Genomic DNA, 19,596 nt, shown 5'->3' with positions numbered 1-19,596 from the left:
GTAACAAGAAAATAACTTTATGATTGGCGCTCACCCCAACAGGAAGAGCTGTATTAAAGGGTGGCAGCATTTAGAGAGTAAGAGCCACTGCTCCATGCTACTCCTGACAACTTAATCAGAACTCCCTGTACCCAAAATGCTGCCTTTTGCATTTGAACGGCATTTCAGTATGACTTTGTGTCTGACAGGAAATAGAGTATTTACTACTTCCTACATTTTATAGTGGACCTTTAAGTTCAGATGCTTTCAAAAGTTAGCATGGTAGACTGGCAAGCTAGACTTTACTTTCTGATCTATTCCTTTCTGTTATTATATATCTAATACATGTAATATATCTAATTCATAAGTCATAATTCAGAATTGTTCTTAAACACTCACTCAGAAACACAACCCTGGGACTACATAAGGTAGTGGTGCTTTTTCCTGGCTCATTAGATAAAAAGATTAAGGTAAAGGAGGTAATCTATTAACTATTAGCAGTAAGAAAATAATATATTCAGTATACATATATGCATACATATACACATATAAATATAAATATACATTTATTTGAGCCGGCCTGGAGAGATGGCTCAGCAGTTAAGAGCACTTGTTCTCTTCCAGAGAACCTGGATTTAGTTCCTACCACCCACATGGCAGCTCTCAATCCTCTGCAACTCTAGTCTCAGAGGATCTAATGCCCTCCTCTAGCCTCTCTGGGCACTGCACACATAGACACAGATACAGGCAAAACAGCCAAACAGATAAACATTTCAAATAACATACATAATTCTGAAATAAATATTTATGTGTATTTGACATTCCTGTGTCCACTTCAGAAGGTCTGTCAATAAACAGGGCTAGAACTCAGAACTGTGATGGCTAATTTTGGCTGTCAATTTGACACACTTAGAAACTGCCTCCATTACACTGGCCCATGGGCATGTCTATCGGGCACTTTCTTGACTGCTAATTGATGGAGAGGATCAGCCCACTGTGGGCGGTGTCATCCTGTAGCAGTTGGGTCTGGGCTAATAGGAAAGGTGGCAGAGTACGTAAGCAAGGTGAAGCTAGCCAGTAAGCAGTGTTCCACCATGGTCTTTGTTTCCAGGTTTCTGTCTTAGGTTCCTGCCTAGACTTCCCTTGATGATAAACTATAATCAGAAAGCCAAATAAACCCCTTTCCTCCAACCAAGTTGCTTTTGGTTATGATGTTTACCACAGCAACAGGCACCAAACTAGGACAGTCCTCACCTAAATACAAATTGTGTGGTCTAAGGAAAAGGCAGACTTGAAACCAGGCCATGTCTCAGGCATCTGCTACTACAAATACAGTATTTAACTGTGCCTCTGCACGCTCTCCCACCAGCTCCCCGTGACGATGGCTTGATACTTACTCTAAGCAAGACCTGCACTGGCCTCATGTGCTCTCCTGCAATTGTCATGTGTTACTTTTCAAACACCTCCGTGTTTGATTTACTTTGTAAATTATACAGAGTAGCAGCGCTGTACTCTGAGCGAGTCTCTAAGGCGGTTTGTGAGTCACGAAAAGGAGCAAATGAATAAATCACGTTAGAGTGTCCCTAAGAGAATGTGACAGGATGTCGGGATGCCCAGGGGGTTTAAACTTGTTAGCACAGGGGTCAAAGGTCACCCAGTGGTGACATGAGAGTGACATGGTTGGTGATGGCATGTTCAGCGGGGAGAATAACTTTGTGCAGATGTCAGAGTACAACCCTTTAATCCCCGCCGAGAAGACACATCTGGCCCGCTTACTGTCACGGTGCTAAACTCTATCCCTGCAAACCATTCTTACTACCAAGATCTTGTTTCTAGCCTTGGGGGGCTATGTTTTATGTACAAATAAAAATATCAGGAGATTAAATCAAAATTTCTCCACGTTGGATTCAGAGGGGATTTCGTCAAATTCCAGAAAAAGAATGTGAAACCAGTTAATCTTACTGGAGCTCGGGGTTTAAGGATGAAAATTTGTATTTCATGAATTATTCTAGGTGAAAGTAAACTGTAAGTTCCAGCAAAATGTCTCCTGCACATTCCAGCAGCACTAACTATGGATGTCCCCATACCTAAGCCCAGCGTGCGAGTAAGAGGTCTAATTCTGTGATGTAAGAAATGTGGGTTTATAGGTCAAAAAAAAAAATCCACCATGTTTTGTGTTTTGTTTGTTTTGTTTTGCTTGACTAGGTTTCCTCTCTCTTCAGTCTAGATCCACCTGTCTCCATCCTGAGGAGCTGCCTTTCTTCTGAAGCCCAGCCCCAGGATCCTTCCCAGTGTCTACTGTCTCTTCCTCCATTGCCTGTTTCTCCTCCTCTGCTTCCCCCTGCATCAGTCTCCCAATTTCTAGGATTACAATGGCCACCACCACACAACTATAAGTGCCCAGAACCCTCCCCTAGCACCTGCTAACCCTGCTCCTTCCTCCTCCTCTCCCTCTGGAGCTTCCTATCGCAGCCCTCCTGTGCCTCCCAAAGCAGACACTTTCAGCCTTGCCTGAGTGCAGCCTCCTTCCTTCTACTCATTCTGTCACTCTGAACTCCAAGGGGAAACTTTCCAAGACCCACATAAGAACCCCAGCAGACACCAACTTGTCCCCAAGACAAGCCCAATCACAGCCCCTTAAAACCTCTCCTCCTGGTTCTTAGAGTTTTATAGACAAGATTTTAGTATTTGAATTAGTAGGTAACCCTAAATTATCACCTTCTGATGTCGTCCTTGGTAATGTTCCAGCCTAAGCAACAGTGTACACACACACACACACACACACACACACACACACACACACACACACACACAGTGTCACAAAGCCAAAGGACAGCACTAATGTGGTTGTCATCACTAGATCACTAGGGCCACCTTGAACTCTCTCTCTCTGTCTCTCTCTGTCTCTCTCTCTCTCCCTCTCTCTCTCTCTCTCTCTCTCTCTCTCTCTCTCTCTCTCTCTCTCTCTCTCTTTCTGAAATACCATGACGCACAGCTGACAACACAATTGGTTTTCCAAGTTACCTAATTCTCCATGTCTCTGTTTTCTTACCAGTTAAATGGGAATAAAGGGCCCTGCTCACTCAATGGTCTGAGGGTTAGAGTTTCTTTTAGAGAAGGGATTCACTGCCCAATTGAGTTCAAGGAAAGGCTTGCTGCTTGGCTGCCCGGAGGATGGTTGGTGAGTCCCCCAGCTCTTCACAACCTTGGGTGTTGGCAGATTTGAAAAGGGGTTTTAGGGACCAGCGAGGTGGAACTGGTAGGCCAGTCTGGCTAATGCAGGCTGATGACAGGCAGTGCTGGCCTCAAGTTCCTAGGCTGGCTGATGCAGCTGAGCCTAGGTGACAGACTTAGGTCTTCTGGCTCTCTGCCTTCTCAAAGGTACGAATCCCTAACAAGAGTGTCACACCCAGGCTCTGCTTCATCTACTGCTTCCAGAAAAGCCAACTATGCAGTCATTGTTGCATATTTAGAGAAGCACCTGGCATACCAGGCACACAAGGGAAACAAGGGACACCAGGCTCACCAGGCTCACCAGGCTTACTGGGCACACCAGGCACACGGGACACACCAGGCTCACCCGGCACACTGGGCAAGTACTTGCTAAGCAGAAGTGAAGATGTCATCTGGAAAGACAGAGCCCTTGCTGCTCATTCTCTGGGGATGTTCAAGTTTGGTATCAGCTGAGGTCTAGCCACCCAAGAAGAAGATATTCTGATCAATAGGGTTGTTTCTTAATATTGCTAGGCTTATGACTTGGGGCTTTTTTGTCATTATCTTCCCTGTTTTTGATCACACAAGTTCAACTTTTCATTGGTCTTGGGGGTATGTCTGACATAAACTAAATCATACATTTTTTTAAACGATTTTGGCCACTGTCTAACGTAGACTTAGGTAAAAGACAAACAAACACCATAGGTTATCCAAATTAGCCTTCTCGGGATAGAAAGGCCGTTCGGTACACAGTCAACCCAAAGAGAGTAGCTCCTGGGCTGTGAGCAGAAGGTGTAATGAGTGTCCTGCAGTCCTCGCCACTGTGAGGCTGGATTCCTGCCTGCACATCTGTGGCCATGCACTATCCAACAAGTCATTCATTCACACAACAGGTCATCGTGCCATGTTCTCACAGGCTTGCCTGGTTCTTACCCCAGAAGTGGAAGGTTATGGGCAGAAGGAAAGATCACTGAAGGGAGCTGAGCACTGTGGGGAGCAGGCTGGGGCTTGGTCAGGGAAGGTCCTCAGGAAAAGGACGTTTGAGCTGAGAGGTTTTAAGATGAGAATCCAGAAGAAACTACCCAGGGCAGCACATTCTAGGCAAGCAGGAGGGCAAGTGTCAAGACCCTGGAGAACTGACGCTCAGAGAGATTGCCAGGGAAGACATTTTGGGAAAATTGGGAGGGGCACCCAAATCTGAAGAGGAATTCCAACCTCATTCTGAGTATCAAGAGAACCCACAAGGGATTTTTATGGAGTTGACAATACACAGTCTCTACTTCAAAAAGTCGTGCTGACTAAGAGCAAGCTCCACACTGATGAAGGAAACCAAATTACATTATACCGAAAGATGTGGATGCCTTCCAATGTCTGGGTGATGCTACAATTTAGCACTGTGTCATAATTACTCTGGGCTTTTAGGTGACCCTATAGCTGTTTTTATGAGCTTTTATGAGAATATTGAGAATGAACAGTGCTATAGATTAAAATCAACACTAGACCTGAGGAAAAACTACTTAGGAACACAGCCCAGCCCACCTTCCCACGGGCCCATTTCCATTTACAGCGTGTCATTTGTAGTGTTAGCTAATCCTTATAAATCATCCAGTGTCACCCTCAGCTCTCACACCTCTAGAACAATTACTAGCTCTGGGACACTGTGGAAACGGAGTGATAGATATTTTTCTACCTGTGCATCATGGACCCAAGGAGAAAACCATCGGTATGTGGCCTCCTGAGGCACCAGAACTCATCCACTTCTGTATCCCAAGGAATGACCATATATAAACAGTGTGTTTGTTTGACATTTCTTTCTCTTTCAGACGAGGTGAGAATCGCCGGCCACATCTAGCTGCTAAAGACAGGCTGTGAAGGAAGAAACGGTTAGGAAAGCCAGCCCAGACCTCATGCAAGAAACAGGGAAGCATCCAGTGGGCCAGTTATGAAATAGGCCAACTGGTTAGGGGAGAAGTTTCAATTCTGGGAAGGACACCATCTTACATTATTAAGCGGGTGGTGCCCGGGTCAGGGCGGAACTATCTGGGAAGACCTGAGCATACAAAGATCCCACACTGGTGTCCACCAAGACGCCTGTGACAGAGAAAGCAAGGCGAGAAGGCAGGACGCATAGAAGCACCATCTTGTTCCCCTAACAAGCACCTAAAAGCAAGTATGAAGTACACACCTTCCTCGTGATGAGTTTTCCCTGACGGAAAACGTCTGGGATGAAGCCAAGAGTGGTTAAACCTGCCCTGGGGAGGCTGAGGCAGGAAGAATGATGATTCTGGGTCATCCTGAGCTACACAGAGAGAGTGATTTGGGGTCAGCCTGAGCTTCACAGTAAGAGCCCATCTCAAAACAAGATACACACAGGTGACTTTACTTTCTTTCCCCAGGTTACTTTCATTTATTTTTGGTAATAAAAGAGAGACAGCTTTTAAGAAAAGATGAAGACGTCCCCTACCTTAATTCATCCCATTTCTACACTAGGCAGTCTTGAAAAATGGTGTCCAGCCCAAAGCCCCCTTAACATGACAGGGTCCCAGCTCACCGTCCCGATCAGGAGCAAAGAGAGATATCAACGTTGTGAATGAGTGACATGGAACAGGTTTAGTCGATGCAGACCCTTGATTTGAAATTTTTTTTTCTTTTTTTCTTTTTTTCCGGAGCTGGGGACCGAACCCAGGGCCTTGCGCTTGCTAGGCAAGCGCTCTACCCCTGAGCTAAATCCCCAACCCCTGAAATTCTTAATTTAAACGTCTAAAATGTTTTCAGGCTGTGGGCTCACCCGGTGCATGTGCGCTCATGTGTTCATCCTGAGCACCACGAAGAACTATTAAAGGCGCTTTCTCCAACAGTTCACTCAAGCTGTGAGGCAGCCACCTGACAAGCATATTTGAAATCTTCAGATAGGGTGGGTTTGGATGGGAAGGGGCTCTCCGATTGGGAACGTTGGAGCTAGCTTATGAATTTGAAGCACTGGTCTTCATTTTTCCAGCCTAGCATGTGGGCAGAGAGGCTCGAAGGCTCACTCTTGAGTGAAGCAACAGTGTGGGGGAGGAGGAAGCGATTGTAGGGCCGGGAAGACGGCTTCCCTTTGCCTTCCTAGCTCTTTGACTAGGCTATGAATTAAACTGACATAAGGCAGATTGAGAGGAGCAAAATCATACTAATTATGCACAAAGTCATGAGAGTCTCAGAAAAATAGGAGACTCAGAGAAGGGGCAGAAGCTTGTATAGCACCCCGAGCTACGGAGACCGCGGGCTTGGGTGGGGGGAAGGGAACCTTGAAATTCGAGGTGCGTAAAGTTGTCTGGTTCTGTGCCCTCTCCAGGCATAAAATCATTTGGGGCACCCGGCTTCCTGGTACAGGTAATTACTAACACAGTTTCTTTCATTTGGAGGTGTAAGGTTTTTTTTTTTGTTTTTTTTTTTTTTGTTTTGTTTTCAGAGCTACTCCTCTCTGCAAATGCTCGGAATAACCGGCTGAAAATAGGCCAAAGAGCTACACCGTGAGTAGACTGTTTTGGGATGGTCCTTAGCCCCAACAGTACGGTAACAGTGGTGTCCTTAAGATACCCAGAGTTAGGTGCTTTAAGTGAAGATATGTGTGTGGTTGGTTTTGACTTTTGTCGGGGGTCGGGGGATGGGAGGGTGGGTTGTTGTTTTGCCAAGGGCAGAGGGTGGTCTCACTGTGCAGCCCTGGCTTGTCTGAGGAACTCACTACACAGATCAGGCTGGTCACTGAACTCTCAAGAGATCTGCCTGCCCCTGCCTGCCCCTGCCTCCCCCGTGTGGGATTAGAGACTTTTTTTGTGAAGGTAAAACATTAACAAAATAGCAACCGCAGCAGAGCCTAGCTCAGTGAACTGTTAAATATGCAAAGTACGTGGGCATTCAGTGTAGACATCAAGGCTAAACTCCATGTTCCTGTGGAAGCTGGGCTAAGTCTCCAGCTTTGGCCAAGGCCGGTGATCTACTGTCAGTTAGATGTTTCCTCTACAACTCCTGAGTACCAGGTAGATGCTTCCTGATCTCCCTCCTGTGGGTCAGGGAGTCTAAGTCCCCAAGGGACAGAGTGGCTCCTTCCATCTAGCCAAACCAGGCAAGTTTCTGCAAAACTACAAAACGAAAAAGCCCTTTACACCACCAAATAAGAAAATAAAATCACAGGGTTGAGGATTTGGCTCAGTGGTAGAGCGCTTGCCTAGCAAGCGCAAGGCCCTGGGTTCGGTCCCCAGCTCTGAAAAAAAAAAAAAAAGAAAGAAAATCACAGAAACCACAAAAGGGAGGACTCTGTGCTGGACACTTCTGGTTGAAACCAGAAGTATCCAGAAACAACGGAGAGATGTAGTTAGATTTGGGGTTCAGTCACACAGGCCTGTCAGGAGATGGAGCACTGGTCTCACATCAGTGGTCTCTTGGAAATCCCTGACTGCAAGCTGGAGAGAAGGCCCTCGGTGTGTGGCAGTGACTCCCAGAACAGGCACTAGTCTGGCTGCAAGGAATTTCCAGACACCTCCCATCTAGGTCAGCTCTGAGAGCAGAAGCAGGGTCCTCTGCCTCCTCCTTGCCAGGTTTTTGTTGCTATGTGGAGGGGGACAAGGGGACATGGGAACTGCATCTTTGAAGCCCTACACTCCTCCAGGGAATGGGTCATGAGGATCTTCTTCAGAGGGAGGCTTTCTTTGCTCTGTAATTAAAACACACACAGGAGACTGGATCTAGCTTCCCCATAAATAACAGAAGTTAATGAAATGTTCAGAACTAGTGTTGACTGCCAAGTTTTACAGCGTTCTCCTAATTGTTTGGGTATGAGAAAATTCTGTGTATGTCTAAAAGAATCATTTGATAACCAGGCCATAGTTCCTAAAATAATTAAAACCTGTAATCATGTTTTGAAATACAGAAAGGTTGCTTGATAAATGTGCCCTCCTAAGTGGGCAATCAAAGACTGCTGAGTTTGGATTTTTTTTCCCCTGTGTGAATGTTGCTCATAAGAGTGGGGACTGGCTTGACAAAAACAGTTATTAAAAGTAAGTGCCTGAATGGGCTTACAGCTGTGTGGGGGGCCCTGTTCCTTAGAGTGGGCTGTGGCTTCCCTCCCTAGTTGGAGTCTGCAGAGATCAGCATCATGGGGGAACAAACACTGTGAATGTTAGGCTTCTATTCTAATAAACACTCAGGTGTGGTAAGTACATCAGGCATACACAAAAGTTAACCTGGCAATCTTCAACAGCAAACTGTACACAGGCATCACGATTACTGGGCCATTCTGAGCTTCTAGCTACACCCACAGGGCACTGATAGGCCCTCCTTTCTGTTAGCAGTACTTGGTGGAGTGTTGCCCCATATTGTTTTGCTAAATATTAATTAGGGGGTTTCTCCCCCCACCTTTGATCATTTAGGTCCCAAATAAAAGACACAAAAGCCTTTATATTTATAATACGCCTTAGAGCATTAGAGGTGGGCAGATATCAACCTTCTATGCTATTTTGTCTACTTCCCTGTCAATAACCCTGAGATGTGACTTGCCATGTTCAGCCTGGCCCGCTTCTACTCCACCAGGCAGGGCCTTATGGCCATGCGCTCATAATCCACGTACCTCAAGGAGGCATCTTCTTTCCTCTTTTCCCCCTCGAGGTCTCAAGCCCAGAACCCAAGTCTCACCAATCTTTCTTCTGCCCAGCTGCAGGCATCTTTATTGAACCAATCGTTTTAAACAAGGTTTGCACAGAAGCACTTGTCTTGAGGCAATTTAGTCCTCCGGGATACAGAATTTAGCATTACAATACATAGCAACAAACTAACCCTCAAATGGGGGAGGGGGGTGCTGGGTGGGGGAGGGGGGATATTTACAAATCTTTGCTGTTGAGTCCCAGTTCTTCTTAGAACAATCCCTGCAGGATGATGGCTGAGCTGCAACAGGCCTTGCTCCCCTCAGGCTGTCAGAGATCTGCGAGCACAGGTTACAGGTAAATAGAATCCAGAGGGACAGAGAAAGTGAACTCCCGTTTTAAATCCTGAGAAACCCATCTTCAAAGCCTTGCTTACATTTTTCAAGAGAGTCACATCTGACGGCTTTAGACGTTTAGTTCCTGAGAACTCCTAAAAAAAGAAGCTCCTGGCAGAAATGTGATACGTCATAGGCCTTGTTAATCTTTTTCCGGACATAAGTGCCTGGAACCAAAACACAGTCAAATGTTTGCCTGTCTTTCACTCTAGAACTCTGAGGAAAATTTGGAAACTTTAGTTCAACCCCGTTTAGCTTTTAGTTACAAAAACAAATCTTTTAGGCTTTCTCTCTGATCACTATCTATAAAATTGGCTGTTTGGACTGGCTGTAAGGGAAGCAAGTTTATTTTCAATAACAGGCAATTTACCATGCTACTAAGTCCCAGGCAGGTCCAGCCCTTGCTAATTCTTTATACTCCTAGGATGTAAGAAACCCATCTTCGGCAACCCAAATACTTTAAACTCCACTCACATACAAATCTAAGGGTTATTCTTCACCCCGGAAAGCCATTTATCACAAGGTTCAACCTGAGTTCTTTCATTCACTGAGCAGCACCTCACTGCTCCCCACCAATGCGACTGGTGCCACTCACACAGCTTTTCAGAACTAGAAACTTCTAAAATATAAGAGAAGCTTGGTGACAAAGTGACAAAGCTTTGTGATGGGGACTGCTAGGTCTCCCCAAGGGTGCCTGATTCTACACTGCCATTCCTCTCACCTGGTCCAGACAGGAGCCTCCCTCCTGCCCTGGCTACAGGCTGCCTGTTCTTGGGCTCTTGTCACATCAGCTACAGCAATGTATCAACATCAGAGAGTACAGTGACAGGATGCTTGCCCTGCATATACAAGGCCCCGGGTTTGCTCCCCAGAACCTCCAAAACCAAACCTCATCTGCCTTGCTCAGAAACTTCCGGGGTCTTCCCGTTCCCTTCAAGTAACCAAGGCCTCAGCCTGTACTTCTGCTCCACATGCCCAGTAGGTCCCATCTTGTAGACTTTATCTTGACAGTTCCTGAGCTAGCAACCTCTTGTGGAGGTTGGACCTTCCCCCCTTTTCTCCCTCCATTGAGAATTCAGAATTCTCAATGTCACCTTCCCAGGCTACCGTGCTTTAATAGCATCATCCTGCATTTTCTCCCTCCCTGCCTTATTTTTCTCAGAGTCTTTACTACGTATACAGGTTTACTTATGTCTGCCTCTCCTCCCTACAGTGTAATTTCAGCAATGCCCCTGCTGATTCTGGGCTCCCGGTCAACAGCATGGACTCAGGACTGTTGCCTAGAACGTGCTGAGTGTTCTTCTTGGGAAGGTGTGTGAACCAATCTACCAGTCTGCACAGTAGGATCATCATCGTAATTAACATCGTGTCTGGTGAAGAAATTGCCACGCTACTATCAGTAATAAGAAACTGAATTTGGACCCAAGACACCAGCCCTTTATAATCACCATAATGTATTGTACCACGCTTAGCTAATAGCAAATAATTCAATGACTTCCCTATGCTGACTCTTAGAAATTCTCAGATAATCAAAGTATGGCTTTAAAATATCAAGTTTCTTATAATTGCCTAATATTTAAGAATAATTAATAGGTGTGATTTCTGAGCTCAGACTCGTAAACAAGAGCAAAATGGGAACCACAATTATGCCTCTTCAGCCTCTAATTCTGAGAACCACTTCCTCAAAGGCTCCGACTGTGGATGACAGGCATGCTCAGGTAATTCTCCCTGCACCACAGAGATTACCGTGATTAGCACCGGTCCACAAAGGGACACAAAAGCCGCAGAGATGCCAGGTCCCACAAAGGGCCCCTCTGGGACTGTAGCAGCTCATTTGAGCTCCCTGCTTATTAGTGTGGTGATTCAGTGCACTGGGTAAGCCGAGGATGTCACCTAATAGAGGGTATGTTGATACAGCCTTATCTGAGAAGTTACATAATTACGCGAGTGTCAGGATACCATAAAGGAGTCTGAGCTTTAGAGTGAAAGAGGAGGGTATTCCCTGGGAAGTCTTACACAAAGAATGGCGGGAGATTCCATTACCCCAAACTAAGCAAGTGAAGTAAAATAGCTAAGGATAGAGGCCGTCCAGTTTAAGTTGCGGCTTGGCCAGGCACCTGCTGAAGATTGCTTCCGGGGACCCCGGATACCAGCCTGTGCTTCCCTGGGAACAGAGGATTGGTCGGTGCTCAGCAAACTGCCCCCCTTGAGTCACGGCTGCTTCTTTATTTAGGGTCAAATGTATTCTTCTGCAAGCCTTGGACCCTCCGTTCTCCTTCTCCTCCAGACAGTGAAACTAACTTTCCTCCCACTGGGTTGGAATTCTCTGAAAGAAGCCATACCGGGTCTTCCTCTTCTCCTTCCTCCACCTTCTCAGGACCTCGCTCCTGATCCACCCCAACAATCCCAGGATGCGGAAGGAGTGAGTGAGTAGGCCATCGGACGGGAGTGTCCCCAGCACCTGTCACCTGGCCCACCTGGCCCTCCCTTCACCCCCTCCCCCAGCCCCACCCACCTTCCCCGCCGACAGGCCACCGCCCTCCCCGGCCTCCAGCCATGGTCCAATGGCCGTAGGGCAGGGCACGCTGAGCAAGCCGCGGTGCCCGGGCCTCGTCCCCGCCCTGTTCCCGGTCCTCGGTTCCCGAGTCGAGCCCTGCCGCCTTTAAATGCCACCCCAGGCCGACGCACTGCGGCCCTCGCCACCGTCATCCCCTCGCCGCCGCGACCTCCGCGCCGCACACCTCCCCTCCCCCTCCCGGGCCTGCGACCGCGCCAGCCTGGGGCGTGCGCGCGCGCCGGTGTGTGCGCGCGCCCGGCTCGGACCCGCGCCCGCCGCCGCGTCCCCGGCGCTCGCTGCAGGAACATGGCGGGGTCGGTGGCCGACAGCGACGCCGTGGTGGTGAGTGCGGCGGCCGCCCGCGAGGCGGGTAGCTCGGAGGGCGGGGGAGAGGTCTACCGACCCGCGGTGCCGCGGGAAGCGCGGTACCTGTCAGCCGCCGCGGGGTGGGAGTTCGGGGCCCCAGGCGCCGGGCAGGAGGGCGCCGGCCAGGTGCGCGCCGGGCGCGTGTGCGTGCACGTGGGTTACCGTGGGGCCGCGGCCCCGGCGTCCGGGATTTCCCCCTTTGGAAACGGTCCCGCGCCGGGGGCTCCCGGGAGAAACGGAGCGCTGTCGCTGCACCGCAGCCACGTCCCCGAGGACAGGCCCGGGGGCAGAGACTCCGGGAGCGTTTGTGCTTGGAGAGGGGGCCTGCCGCCCACCTACACGGGCTTTGCTTCCCCGGTGGGCCGCGACCTTGAATTTGATCCGATCTCAAGAGCCTGGGGATCATCAGAGGCTTAGACCGGGTGGAAAGGCCGGGTTTTGTTTCGCGGTTATTTAATGAGCTATAAAGAGGCATCACTGCCTATGTGTCTGTGGAGGGCTGCTGGATCCCGACCGATTTGTGTGGATTCCACATCCTTCTATTCACTCCCTAATAAACAAGGGTCTGTGGAAAGCCAATCTGTGTGCTTCTATTTTTAGAAACTTGATGATGGGCACTTGAACAACTCCCTGGGTTCTCCGGTTCAAGCCGACGTGTACTTCCCACGACTGGTAAATCAGTGTGCTCCGTGTCTCTGCCTTTATCCTTCTCCCTCCTGGTGCATTTCCTTGCCTTCTGGTGGGTCAGGTTCTCAGGGCCGAGGGCTTGGCTTCTCTCACAGCCTGTAAACTTCCTGCCTCTCCCCTCCTCCTTTGCAGATAGTTCCATTTTGTGGGCACATTAAAGGTGGCATGAGACCAGGCAAGAAGGTATTAGTGATGGGCATCGTAGATCTCAACCCCGAAAGGTAAGGGCCGAGCCCTTCTGTTGCTGAACTGCGGCTGCCTCCTCCCGTTCCTCTACTTGCAGACAGTGTCACTAGTTAGGAGTGCCAAGAAAGTACCATGTTCCCATGAAAAGAATGTGTATGAATCCCAGCCATCATCTCTCCAGATAGCTATTTATATCAGGGATGATAAAAATAGGCCGACAGTTAATCTTTGACCCTTGAGAAGGCCAAAAGACTTTTCTTTTTTATGGCTTTGAAACACTATAGTTGTAACCAAACCTGTTAGAATAAATAAGAACCAAACTTACAAAATGTTCCCCTTGTCAGTTCCCTTGGCTGTTTTGGAGAACTCTGAAATGGATTAAGGCCCCGGGTGGCCTGGGGCGTTTGAAATCTTCAGTTGCAATTATTTTCAGTAACACTGAAGTTTTCACCAGAGCCTGCTTTAGGAAGCAAAATCTATTGGTTTGAGTGTAATCCTTCTACTCTGTGTTTAAACTCTGTGTAAACAGTAGCAGCCCATTAAAAGCCGATGAACCCACTGGAGGAGGAACTGGGTCAAGTTAAAATGTTACATCTAATTCCCAGCTAAGTGACACTGTTTCCTTTCTAGTTTTGCCATCAGCTTGACCTGTGGTGACTCTGAAGATCCTCCTGCCGATGTGGCGATTGAACTCAAAGCTGTGTTCACGGACCGGCAGCTCCTCAGAAACTCTTGTATATCAGGAGAAAGAGGCGAAGAGCAGTCAGCAATCCCTTACTTTCCGTTCATCCCGGACCAGCCGTTCAGGGTAGGTACCTGGAGTGCCCCATGCAGTGTTGGCAGGGCCCCTGCTCACGATATATCTACTGTGTGCCAAGAGCTCTTTAAGAATTTCTTCATGTCCAAGAAACTTGTTGCCTGGGACTTGTTTCCCGGCCGTGAGAACAGAATAGAGAGAGAGAGATAGAGAGAGATAGAGAGAGAGAGAGAGAGAGAGAGAAAGATCTGCTTGCTGATCGACATTAATGCTTGCCATAGTAGCTCTTGACTCTCTTCAGCCCCTATGTTTAGTTAATGGGTGCATATATGCATACCTAATTGATAAGTACTTAGCTGTACACAACCAATGCAGAGGCATTAATTATTGATTTGCTAACTTTTGGGGTGGTACTGGGGTTTGAACCCAAGGCCTTGTGCACATTAGGTAAAGTTCTGCAGCTTAGCTACACTCCCAGTCCTCTTTTTTTATTTCTGTTTTGAAACAGGATCTTACTAAATTGCCAGACTGGCCTTGAACTTGTAATCCTCCTGGCTCAGTTTGCATAGTAGCTTAGAATACAGGTCTGTGTCATCGGGTCAAGCTGGGAGTATTAATCTAGTAATAATTTTCTGTGTAATTCCCAATATAGTTTTAAGCACATAAATAACCTACCCCTAAGTATCTGATTGATTATTAACTAGTACTAAGATCCAGAATTTTCATGTTTCTTAGCCTTAAGTAGCTCAAAACCTTACTAGGTATGGGATTAAAACAATTTAGTGGTTATCATTTCATTTTTCTCTCATTCCCTTTGCTAATGAGCCCATATTTGTGTATTTATTTTCCTGTGAGGGTTAATTAAGCTTGTCTGTTTCATGGTCACAAGCTGTGTGGCTGACAGATTTCCTCCCTTGGGCTTGGGTAAGATCACTTTGCTCCCAGTCCCTACGAGGCAGGAAATAACCCAAACTTGCAGTCTCATCAAGTAACAGTAGCATTACCTTCCTCTGTGGGACAAATAGGAATGATATAAAAACAGGACTCGCTTACATGCCAGGCCTGGTGCTGCGGCTGGGGCCTGCGGGAATCTTACCATACATCACAGTAACAGCCCCTCGGTTAAAACTTTGCTACAAATGGACCAGAGTAAACAAAACTGCTCTAAATCTTTGTACTTCATGTGGACCTTCTCAAGGCCTGCAACTGTTTCTCTTTCCTTAGAGTCTAGAACAAAACAGAACTCCACAAACTTTTTTACATCAGTACAAGAAATGAGGTTGTTCCCCTTAGGACCATAATCTAGGAAGTTACCCCTTATCTTAGCTCCTCCTTTAGAATGGAGGCTTGTGGGCTCCTCTTGCTATGCCAGGTTCTTAAATGGTTAGTCAGTCTGTCTGCCTGCCTTCCCCCACCCCCTCTCTCTTTCTCTCTCTCTCTCTCTCCAGCATTTGCAGGCCTCAACAGAGTTATCTCAGATGGTAAATTCTTATGCCTAATTCATGAATTGTGAGCTTCTGACTAGAAGGAATTCATTGCTTCCCAACAACAAAAATGGGAATGAAATAAACCAGGTGGTGGCGTAGGCCTTTAATCCCAGCATTCAGGAGGCAGAGGCAGGTGGATCTCTGTGAGTTCCGGTCTACAGAGTAAGTTTGAGGACTGCCAGGGCTACACAGAGCAAACCCTGCCTCAAGAAAAAAAAAAAAAAAAAGCATGCAAAAATGGAGTGGAATAGAACTTCTCGGTGATCTAATTTAAGCAGTAATATAAATTAAATGTGACTAATATAACATATGGAATCTCTGCGTGAAAACGGCTAATGCTTTTCTAAAAGCATCATAGCACAGCCGATTCTTAAAGTCTGTGATGACCAGGAGGCGGTGGCTCCTGCCTTTGGTCCCAGTACTTGGGAGGCAGAGGCAGGCAGATCTCTGTGAATTTGAGGCCAGCCTGGTCTACAGACTGAGTTCCAGGATAGCCAGAGTTACATGAAGAAGCCCTGTCTCATACAAAGAAACAAACAAAACAGAAACCCAAACAAAGAAACAAACAAAAACCCAACAGACCGCTGTGGTGAATTATGGAAAAGGAGAGGGAAGAGGTTTACCATGTGGAGTCAGTGTTTGTTTGCCTTAACAAAGCCTTGTTAATTACACATTCTTGGTCCAAGGGTAATTACTGTGTAATCTCCCATAGTGTTTACCATGACTGTCTAGACTATTATTAGATGCTACTAATGGCTATCAGTCACGCATCAGGAGAGGTCCCCTCTAGTAGGGTAGGTTGTTTGGCCATCAGTGTCCTGTAAACAGATTGGTGCCCCTTTTCCCTCTACCTTTGGAGTATGGGAGGAAGTGTCTGTTCCACATCTTTGACTGGCATGGAGCAGCGGTTCTCAGAGTGGGTTTCCTGCTCCGGCATCTTGGCCCTTCCTGCACTCGCTCGGGTGAGAGCTTGGATCTGTAGACTGTGCTGTGCACTTCCTGAACTGGGAGTTGGGAGAGAGAGACCCAGCAGTCTGTATCCCAGCGAGCGTTGAGCAATTTGTGTTGCTTCGGACTCGCTGTGGACATTGCTTTTCTTCCCTACAACGAAGTGTGGTTGCCTGGTTGGCTTTTTGTTCCTGCCTCCTCCCGGTTCATCCAAAAGTATGCACTGTTGTTATTTTGTTTCCTCTAGGTGGAGATTCTGTGCGAACACCCTCGCTTCAGAGTGTTTGTGGATGGACACCAGCTCTTTGATTTTTACCATCGTATCCAAACGTTATCTGCAATTGACACCATAAAGATCAATGGGGACCTCCAGATCACCAAACTTGGCTGATGTTTTAACGCACTTCTGTTGCAAATACGATCAATCAGGTGCCACATCTACACATCTACGTGACTATCTGAAAGAAGTGTCCTAGCCAGAACTGGAGACTTTAAAAGAAAACAAAAAACAAAGGCAGACTTCGCTGCCTCTGTCCGTGCAGTTTAAGTCCAGAACGACAGCTTCGTCTGTGGTTTGCCCAGGAGAAGCAAGCTCCCGAGAAAGCCACCGAGCCATTGCCCAGAACAAAGTTATACGTTTATGCTGGATTTTATTCAGACTAAACTAAAATGGATTTGCGATGATTTGTGATTTGGTGGCAATTACTCATCATCGCGAAGCAAGGTGATATCTAGAAACAAAAAGTGCTAAAGACTTCAAAAACAACCACGGTACACCAACTTGATGCATTTCTGCACTGACGTGGAATTGCATAGCACAACGGACATTTTAGTCAGGGTATTTACATAGAATGTAGATTGTGCAAGGTTCGGTTTTTATGTCTCCTTGGGGGTTGTTTTATTTTTTTGGTTTTGTTTTGTTTTGTTTTTTCTGGCACAGCATCATGTTAACTTGGATTTTTAAGCATTCTCAATTAATTTATTTATATTTAGTATATGTATTAATGTATTAGAGAATGAGCAATGTCTACAAATTATGAACTTAGGTCTGAGGGGGAAATTTATGTATTACAAGCATAAAATAGGTAGATTTTTAACCTTAAAGAATTTGAGCTTATTCTCCTTACCCCTCAACTTTGGCTTCTTAACACAAATTGCTATAAATGCTTTTGGGGAAATTTTTGCAACACTTCGATAAAACTCTAAAGTTCCTGCCTATGATGTGAACTTTTGTTTGCATTGCTTCTTCTCCTTCCTGTGAACTAGCACAGTATTGGCTTCCTTAAGACTCACTACTCCTTAGATTTACATACTAGCTCATTAAGTTGATATTAAATTGATGGTAAGCATATAAGAGGTGATTGCACAGACAGCTTTTAAAATAACTGTATATCAGTTCTTAATAGTATGCTATGAAAGTGAATCCAGAATGCAGTGTAAAGCAGAAGCAAGTCGCCCCAAACTACTTACTGAGAAATAACTTATATCCACCTAGGCTGTTAGCTCATTGTATAATTTTTTCTTCTGAGACCCTCCCTAAGTATCCCTAAGCAATGCCTCTGGAGCTTCTGAGTAGACAGTGCTGCCTTCCTGGTCCATAAGATGGGATCCAGTTAGGCCATCTGAAAGGTTAAGTTCCAGGATTTCAGGTTTTGTCGTCCAGCCAATAGCAATCATGCTTCCGGGAAAACTGCTTCCCTGCGCTTGTAGAACTACCAATAGGGTGCAGATTATCAGTGCATCTTCAAGGCTAGGGATGCTTGGAATTTCATACACAGTTTTGGTCCTAGAGAGAAGGGCCTTTGGCATTGCAGGTAGTGGGGAAGGAAGGGATGCTGGGTGGGGTATATTTATATATAATTTAGGTTTTGTTTGTACAGTGTATGTGTCTTACTAGGGCATCTCCTTGTCCTGCTTCACTTTTAAGGTTTTTTACACAACATGCAGAGGCACTGAAGTGGCCATGTCCTCTTCATGTGTCAAGAATGTAGACAGTGTTTCAGAACCAAAGTCTTAAGATAAACAAAGCAAACTAAAATAAGGAATTTTTATAGATGATATATTTGGATTCTTCTCAACTTTGAAACTGTTTAGCACAGTTCCATGGTGTTATATACAAAGACTTGTCCACCAAGACCAGCTGCATCGTTTAAAGCCTCACATTCTAGCTGGCTTCCTAGCCGGTCAGCCAGGAGAGCTGTCTTGGAGGTCCAGGTATTTTTTTAAGCCTGTGAGCAATTTCTCCTGGCTTCAAAAGCCACTTTAAGAGAGTTTAGAGCACACCCTGAAAAACATTTGTAACGTTTGGATTCGATTCATGCAGTAAGCATGCCCCCAGGAGGGCTCATCTGAGTGGCCAAGCATGGGTAATTCAGCAGAAGCTTAGGGAAAGAGATTAGAAGGGACTCTTCTCTCTACCTGTCACCTAACTCAGAGGCAGCCACTCCCTTAGGCTGCTTGGTATGGAAAGCAGTATTAAACCTCCCAGGTCAGCCTCCCGAGGGCCATCTAAGTGGTGCACTAGGTTGACGTTGGACTAGTTAATAAGCAGGGGCCACAGCCCACTGTCCAAATGGCTAGCTAGAAACTAGGACAAGTTCACACTTTCCTCAGCCTGAGAGGTCTAATGTGGAAAATTCAGGATTGGAAGTGCAATTTAGAGCTTCATGGGGAAAGTATTTGCATACACAAGGGGTTCTGTCCACCCAGGGCCCTGGCTTTGCAATAACCAATACCAAGAGATAACAGTCAGGCTCTGGGGAAATAAGCAGGCTTTAGACAATCTACAGCAAAGTTGGAGTAAATGTATCTATCAAGTTAACAGAAGTGACTTCTGCTTCCTGGGCTATCCCAGAACTGTCTTAAAATTAATATTTTTTTAAATTTTGAAGCCCAGTTTCAAATCTTGCCAACTTCTCTAAAACTCCCTAAGAGGTCACTCTTAAGAGTTGATGATGAATTAAATGGCAAATCCATGTGCATTAAGAGAAAAAAATATCCAAAAAAAGGATCAAGCCCTATTGCCTTGCGAAAACAGCTTTGGCATTTTCTGGCATTAATGTAAAGATACTGTTCCTATGATGACATATTTTCAAAGAAACACTTTCTTATTTACTGCGTGGTGTAAAGTGTTGTTAAGTGTGTGTTACATTATGTCACTGCTGAAAGTTATTTGCACTATAATAAAGGAATTTTCTACAAGATAGCCTCTGGAGTATTATATGCTGCCGTTCACCTCTAGATACAATGTATTTATCATGGACCATGTACTGAATAGTGGTCCCTTCATCTCACGTGCTATAAGACTGCCTGTACGTGTGTTTTCCATATTGATAAAGGGAAGAAAAAATGTCTCAGAGGCTCCAGAGACCCAGTGAGCTTCTGTTGTGGATGTCAAAGTTCT

The 19,596-nt window shown here is 46.3% G+C and overlaps 2 protein-coding genes across 17 annotated transcripts in view; one reads left to right on the top strand and one right to left on the bottom strand.

The window, feature by feature from the left end:
• The window catches only part of LOC102548772 (uncharacterized), a 30,572-nt gene extending 17,463 nt beyond the window's left edge, over window positions 1–13,109 (bottom strand). For 3 of the 16 annotated variants that reach the window (XR_015637606.1, XR_015637608.1, XR_015637607.1), the window contains exons 1-3: window positions 11,548–11,696; window positions 9,052–9,148; window positions 5,981–6,075 (exon numbers count right to left, since the gene is read on the bottom strand). Coding sequence is in view for 1 of the 16 variants with exons in the window: in XM_087584696.1 (XP_087440822.1) it covers window positions 12,192–12,603 (412 nt within the window). In the remaining 15 variants the exon portion in view is untranslated. Of the gene's footprint in view, window positions 1–5,980; window positions 6,076–8,867; window positions 9,149–9,246; window positions 9,373–10,094; window positions 10,182–11,547; window positions 11,697–11,720; window positions 11,945–12,191 lie in introns of those variants that run through there. The other 13 variants (XR_015637604.1, XR_015637611.1, XR_015637612.1 and 10 more) reach the window with 10 other exon arrangements.
• Window positions 11,887–19,394, top strand: Lgalsl (galectin-like). The gene is given in 5 exon segments (NM_001134730.1): window positions 11,887–12,104; window positions 12,729–12,800; window positions 12,948–13,036; window positions 13,632–13,809; window positions 16,441–19,394. Coding segments are annotated over 5 exon segments (519 nt in total). The 5' UTR covers window positions 11,887–12,068; the 3' UTR covers window positions 16,585–19,394.
• Window positions 19,395–19,596: the final 202 nt, after the last annotated feature.

This window comes from Rattus norvegicus, chromosome 14 (assembly GCF_021556685.1).
Source record: "Rattus norvegicus strain SHRSP/BbbUtx chromosome 14, alternate assembly SHRSP_T2T, whole genome shotgun sequence".
NCBI lineage: Eukaryota > Metazoa > Chordata > Mammalia > Rodentia > Muridae > Rattus > Rattus norvegicus.
This window is presented reverse-complemented; position numbering and strand designations above follow the sequence as displayed.